Raw genomic sequence first — 7,144 nt, 5'->3', positions numbered from 1 at the left:
TTTTTTTTTTTTTTTTTTTTTTTTTTTTTTTTTTTTTTTTTCAAGCTAGCTATTTTTAATTCACTTTGTTTATAACAAATCTGCGAAGAGGGGCCTCCGGCTATCCTTTGAACGAAAAATGTATAACTAGCTCATTTTTTCAGCTTAAACAGATTTTATTTGGGGATACAACTTTGCCTGACTGGTTCATAAAATTCTACAAAAATGTTGTTAATTTTATGAACATGGAATATTTGTCCACCACTTTAATGCACACTAATGGTGTTTTTTTTTTTTTTTTTTTTTTTTTTTCTGTTCCACTTTTGGCTTGCACCTTTATTCTACACCAATTTGGAGCAGACCTCGCACACGTGTACATAAAGCTCATTTTCCAACGTGGCGAAAAAAAGTGAATCCGACGAAATTAAAAACAAAGCAGGAATAACGTATATATATGTAACAAGCGATATTTAAGTTAAGCGTTGTTTTTCCTTTTTTTTTTTTTTTTGTGACAACAGGGGTGTCTTGCTGTTTCGTTGCATGGCACAGAATTGTAAAACTTGTGAAGTAAAGAAAACACCGAAAGGGCATTTGTGTGATTTTCCTTTTTAGACAGGTCCTACGATATATACATATATATATATTGTCCTTGTAAGAATTTAAAAAAAAAAAAAAAAATCATGCACATTCGCATGTAAACAACCTGTCTGCTGCCTTTTCCAAGCAGAAATAAGCCATACATTTCCGCTTCTACATTTTTCAGTCCTCCTTTCTGCACACACATCACCGCGTGAATCGCAACCCCCTGCGGTCGCCACGATAACTAGAACGAGTAGTATTTCTGCAAAAAGTACAAATTGTTCTTGTCCCTATTTGTGGCCCCAGCTGCGTACAGACAAAAGCATACACACACCCACACGCGCATGTAATACAAGCAAAATTTTCTCCCAAATGAATAACAATTCAGAGGAGAACACCCATCCGAGCACGGAGCGAAGTGACAACTCGGTGGAGAACTACATGCATGGAAGGGGAAGTCCCAGTGGGGACTACATCGATGAAGGGCAGGACAAAGGGGAAGACCAAAATGCCAGGGGGGTGAGGATGCAAGACGGAGTGGGCATAACAGAACTGCCTGACAACCAATTCGTCGGCGCGCAGTACATCCCAGATTTGCACGGGCTAGGGAAAGCGAGACAAGCGCTGCCCTTCAAGGTGAACGAAATGAACATTCCAGGACAGGTATCCCCGTACCACATGCCATCAGATGAGGCGTCCTCAGAGCAAGAAACTTTATATGACGAAAATGGATTGCCTATAAGGACAAATTCGAATGACCAAGAAGGTGACAAAAAATTGTGGTCATGGACAAACGATGGAAAATTAAAACTTTTATGTTCTCAACCAATAATCCCAGTGTCTGTTGTTCAAGGAATACTAAGGAGAGACAAAATTATTTTAATACCACAAGTAGAAGTAACCGATTTTGTTGTCCCAAAAATATATAACCAAAATATAAAGCATGATGTGCCCAAATTAGACATAAAGGTAAAATGCTCCAATGTTGAAATACCAAATGTGAAATACGTAGAGAAGGAAATAATAATTCCAATAATCACAGGGTACACACATAAGTTCATCCCCAAGTGGGACGTCCACGAGGTTCCTAGGCCAGTTGTTAAATACATAGGGGAGCAAAAAATAGTAGAGGTAGAAGTACCCGAAATTAAATATATTGACAAAATTGTAGAAAGAGAAGTAGTGGTAGATACTGTTGAAAAAAGGGTTCCCAAAATTATCGAAATTCCAAAATATGTAGATGAAGTGAAGTATGTCTGGAAGCCTATTGAAAAAATTGTATACATACAAAAGTTGGTCCCCAAATTTGACGTCAACTTGGAATGCCCTCCACCTTTAATCGTTCCCTACCCAGTACAAACGGTCAAGCAGATTCCACCTGTGATGGTCAGGAAGGATGTGAAATTTCCAGATTGTGATTACACTGATTTCAATTCGCCTTGCGGGTCATTGCCTGTCCCTAGAGAGTACGTTGATTATTATACTTCTAGGCAGAAAGCCCAGAAGGGTATTTTCTCCAATTGCTGCGAATCCAATTGTAAGAGTGGGGAAGGTCATGATGAAACCTACTACGATGTGTCTCCCAATTCTGCCATGAGGGTCTCTGAAGAGTCACTCCAGAATGAACTAAATATTTGTAATTCCTCCAACCCGTTTGTCAATACCAGCGCCGACTCGATTTTGAACAAGGGGGACCCAAAGCTCGCCTTTGACGCGGATATGAATACGAAGGTGACTGCAAACGTGGACGTCACTGCATGAGGGAGGGGGAAAGGGGGAGCAGCGGTAAGATCAGGCGAGTCTATGCCCTGCTAGGAGGCCCACGCCCCAGGAGAGTCACCACTTTTTGTGTGGTGGTACAACTTACAAAAATGATTATTAAAGGGAAACAGATTAAAACTTATAAGATAGCCACCTGTAACCTTTTGATTACCGCCCACGGAAGATGTTTTGCCATCCTGTTCCATTCGGACCGTGTCGTACGAGCAATGGGAAGTGTCTTTTGTTTTTTTTTTTATATTATTACCATTTGTTTTTTTTTTTTTGCGACTCCGTTGTTCGCCCTTGCACAGCTAGACAAAGAAGCGGAGTGTTGCAGCTTAATTCGAGAGCGATATAGCCCCTTCCGAATGGAAGCTTGTTTGTCGTGCTTTGCCTTCCTCCACGCAGAGGCAAGCGGAACGTAACCTCAGCCCGCGCAAAAGTGTTTCTTCATTTTTAATCACTCATTTTAAGAAAAAGGGGAAGAGGTGATCGTGCCTGCGCGCGGGCGTACCGTGTCCATGGGGAGCTCTTCCCTTCTCTCGTTATCTTTGCGAGCCGATATCGCATTTAGCGGCCGTTTGTCTTTTCCATTTGTCTATTCAAGGCGACCTGGTGTTTATCCCATTTTAGCAAAACAGGGTGTACCCCTTAACAAATTGGGCCATTTGTCCCTTTTTTTTTTTTTTTATTATTTTTTCTCGCCCAATGATGAGGCAAGTAATAAGTTTTAGTGAAACACAATTTGTACAGCTTGGTTTCAGGGGTGGTTACCGGTCATGCATACGTTTGATAAGCAGTATTGGCGGGCACCCCTTGATGAGCCGTTTTTTTGGTCTACCATTTTGGCTACCACCGTGTCTCACTCCGAAGCACAGCCAAATTAGAATAAAAAAAAAATAACGATAAAAATGAGGCTGCTTATGAGTATAAGGGCCCGTTTTATCACTTCGTTGTCTTGATCGATAGTCTCTTTGTTGTACTTTTTCAGCAAGGCCTTCATTTCTGATAAGGGGGGGGAAAAGGTGGGAGAGTAGCGCCATGGAGAGTACATATATGAGTTAACCACACACGAGGTGAATATTTTTTCGTCCATACAAGTGTATGCATGTGTATATCTATTTATGCACAATATTTCATGTGTTGCTTATGGGAAATTTTACTTTCGTTTTCCTTTTCCAATTCCTTCAACTTTTGCTGCAACTGGACAATGAAGAAAAAGAGCTTGTAGTTGCACTCCTTGTTGTATCTTATGTTTGCTTCATTTTTATCTTCCTGCCTGTGTACAGAATGGCATGTAGAGGGGGCATCGCACCCGGAGGGTGTTAGCCAAAATGGGTCACATGTGTGTGCATACAAATGAGCTTCTTACCCGTTACCGCACTCATTTGTGAAATTAAAAAAGATGAGCTGCGAACAGGTCTACACTACAATGCATTCTTTGCATAACACGGTCATATGTAGACATACATTTAGTTTTTTTTTTTTTTTTTTTTTTTTCTCATTTTTGTAACCTCCTCTTGTTGAAGCAGCTCAACTCGTTGGCAGCCCGGTCATTCAGCTTGGAGCAGTGCAGTGAACACATGTCCATCTTTCCCTTTTTTTTTTTTTTTCCTCATAAAAAGCGCGTACATAGGATGTCCAATTTGTTCAATGTGTGCACTGTTTAGGTACTTTGTACGCCTGCCATTTTAGCCGCTTAACAGGCGCCTTAAAACGCTGCGTCAAGCATTTCTTCCTTTTCCACAATGTGTGCACAAAATGAAAAAAAAAAACGGGAAAAATTGTGTTACGCGAATGGACACCTTTCTCTTTTTTCCCGTGTTGCCGTTAGAGAAAATATTAACGACATGAATGAACCTCTTTTGTCCAACTGCACCATGTCTTCTTGTCCGCCTTTGGGCCTGGTGCCAAAAAGGCACGTCAAAATGGAGCTGCTTCCCACGGGGCGCACACAAGAGTGTACACAGTACGTACATTTGCACATTTGCAATTGCGTGCTTGCAATGTTTCGCCTTTTCTTCCACTTGAGTTTAAACAGACAAAAAAAATAAAAATGGAAGCACACATAAATGAGTCAACCTCCTTGTCATTACTTTTACACCCACCGGTATTTTCAAAAAGGAAGAGGGACGAGTCAGCCACGTTGACGGCGCACATTTGGAGGCTCCTCCTATGTACTTCCCTTTTGAGAGCAAAACATTTTTTCATTAAGAATTGTTTAGTATACGAACAGACGTGGAGCAGTGCTGCCTAGTTCAAAAAAATTGTACAAAAAAAAAAGAAAAAAAAAAAAAAAAGGCAGTTCCCTCTCCCCGCGTGTGCACTTGGGTGAAGGAAAGTGCATTCTTATGATACAAGTAAACAACGGCGACGATGCAGTACAAGGTAAAGTGTCCCTGTCCTTGCTTCTTCTATTCTTAGTGGACATGCTTTTCAAGAAGGCCAAACTGATGCTGGCTATGCGGAGCCCCGCTTAAAAATCAAATGGTTGACAACACCTATTTTGCGTCCCCCCTGTACCATTGCATAATGGGAAAAAATGGGACCCACATCAAGGCGATATTTGAACTCCGAGAGAAACCGTGCCAATTGGGGCAGCCGCTCTGAAGTGGTGACCAAATACAGGGGGAGCTCTCCATTAAGGGGTACGGAAAAACGGTAATGCAAACAAGAAAAATTAATTTTTTCATAAATCCATTCGAAGTGTTTTCTTGTGTTAAAATTTTTGTGGCCAAACCAGTGGACGTGCTTGTCTGGTATTATATATGGCTCGACCGAGTCCGGCGTTCGTTTTTCCTCATCAAATAGGTCGTAAAAAATATTTCCAAATTTATCATCATATATTTTTTTCCTCCAATTGTGCAACACTTGTCCATTTTGTTTTGTAATATGTGGCGAACAATCTAGGAAGCCTATTTTAAATTGCCTGTGTATGTGAGAATACAATGGGGTGTCATAGCAGTCCGTCATCAAAATGGTTACCTCCTTATCATTAACTGTTTTAATATTTCGAAAGTAAGTGGCGACTTTTTCTGGGGAACTGTTATGTACTCTACTGAAGAAGAAAATACATACCATATGAAGAAGAAAACCTATATTTAGGAAAAAAAAAAAAACATTTTTTTTTTTTTTTTTTCTAGTCCCGTCCTGTACATACATCCAACATTTCTGTAACCCCAAACCAGTACATATGGTGATGAAGGGTGTATACCCGATGAGAAGTTTATGCTCCTTATGAACACTAAGTGATAATGATAGGACTTCCAAAAGAGTAGCCACGTACACAATGAGATCTATTCTGTTTATAACTGCATCGACCAGACTTCTTCTTCTTTCCTTTCTTATATTTCTTATCAAATGGAAAAAGGCGTAGTAGGTAAATGGGGTAAAGAGAAGGTATATGGATGGGATGACACAGGAGAGGTAAAAGTGAATGGGGTGCTCCCCGAAGTAACTGTTTTGTCCACTTACAAAATTATATAGAAAAAAATTCACAACGGTAATCGTTATTTTCTTGTAGTAATATGAATCTGCTACCATTCCCAGGAGAAAAAAAATCAGAGTGTATAATATGCCAACTGTGAGCACTTGCTCCATTCGCAGAGCTTCTTCCTTGTGCTCCTTGGCGCTTTTCACCAAGTACAGAAAATATACGCATAGCCAAAATGGGGCGGCGTTCGGTCTTATTAACACACAAAAGGAGCTGCACAACAGGCTCAGCAAAAGATTTCGTATATGTGCGTTTTTTATCTTGTCCACTGCTGTGGTGCCGTTGTGAGGGACACACTGATGGGAGGAGTAATACCCAGTTGTGGAAGCATCATCCTGATTATGTGCCTCGTCCCCTCCAGCATGGTGTGGAGTTCTTCCATTTTCTGCTGCCCCTGCGGGAGTAAACATCCATGCATCATCACTACCGATGATACTGCTGGGAGGGTGGTACTCTTGTGCTAATCTTTCATCACTGCGAAGGACGCCCCTCCGCACAACCGTTGTTCCTCCTGTCGCTTGGTTGCTCTGTTTATCCTTTGCGCTTTCACTCGAACAGGGAATTGTGATTCCCCCCTTGGCGGGAACACCCGAGAGGTAGTTCCTCGAGATAAAGTATACCCCCCATATGTTCAATATGCACTCGAATGACTGAGAGGACGTTCTGCAAATGGTGTAGAAGTGGAACCAGCAGAGGAAGTGGCAAATTAGGACTGCGCACACGGGGGAGATGTTCCCTCTTCCGTTCCCTTCACCACTCACACCGCCACCCACCCCACTGTACAGCTGCGCATACCAAAGCGTAACCAACTTGATCATCCCATAATCGCCTAACGCCGCACAGAGCCCCTGAAAAATCCTTGGGGCGTACAAAACCGCGAGGGGGGTGTCCAACTGTGTGATTTTCAAAACATAAAATAAAATGGCATACGTCAAGGGGTGCACAACAGATCGCAGAGATATACAGGATTCCCACTCCCAGGGTTTATGCCCATAACCGAAAACCCAATAATGTGAAATTTCAATAGACTGAGCATACTCATCTGGAAAGAAGGACGTCTGAACCACTAAGCAGTTAAGCAGCCTGAAAAGGATTAAGTACAAAAGGCACCCCTTCGACTTTGTACACTTCTCTACTACGCCCTGTCCATATTTAAGGAAATCCCCATATATCATTTTTGCACACGCGCCCTCCTCGAAATGAGGGGGTAAAAAAAAGAAAAAAAAAAAACAGGCAGTTCTATATATATTTTCCAATTTTTCCCCTTTTTCCATGTGCGGTGTGTGTACACGAAGGAAAAGTAGCTGCGTTCAGTTTGAAGCTGTTCTACCG

At 41.6% G+C, this 7,144-nt stretch overlaps 3 protein-coding genes across 3 annotated transcripts; 1 reads left to right on the top strand and 2 right to left on the bottom strand.

Annotated features, from left to right (window-relative positions):
• Positions 1–930: 930 nt before the first annotated feature.
• On the top strand, positions 931–2,319 carry AK88_05114 (uncharacterized protein; the record flags this gene model as incomplete). Its single annotated transcript, XM_012482716.1, has 1 exon — positions 931–2,319. One exon carries the CDS (start codon positions 931–933, stop codon positions 2,317–2,319), a length of 1,389 nt encoding a protein of 462 aa, XP_012338139.1.
• An 883-nt stretch (positions 2,320–3,202) lies between these two features.
• On the bottom strand, positions 3,203–3,910 carry AK88_05113 (uncharacterized protein; the record flags this gene model as incomplete). Its single annotated transcript, XM_012482715.1, has 3 exons — positions 3,203–3,324; positions 3,483–3,598; positions 3,834–3,910. 3 exons carry the CDS (start codon positions 3,908–3,910, stop codon positions 3,203–3,205), a joined length of 315 nt encoding a protein of 104 aa, XP_012338138.1.
• An 869-nt stretch (positions 3,911–4,779) lies between these two features.
• Positions 4,780–6,987, bottom strand: AK88_05112 (uncharacterized protein; the record flags this gene model as incomplete). The annotated part of the gene is made up of 1 exon (XM_012482714.1): positions 4,780–6,987. One exon carries the CDS (start codon positions 6,985–6,987, stop codon positions 4,780–4,782), a length of 2,208 nt encoding a protein of 735 aa, XP_012338137.1.
• Between the last annotated feature and the right edge of the window lie 157 nt (positions 6,988–7,144).

The sequence above is a fragment of the Plasmodium fragile genome (genome assembly GCF_000956335.1).
Source record: "Plasmodium fragile strain nilgiri unplaced genomic scaffold supercont1.95, whole genome shotgun sequence".
Classification (NCBI taxonomy): domain Eukaryota; phylum Apicomplexa; class Aconoidasida; order Haemosporida; family Plasmodiidae; genus Plasmodium; species Plasmodium fragile.
Note: the sequence above shows the minus strand (reverse complement) of the source record. Positions and strands in the feature narration are given on the sequence as shown.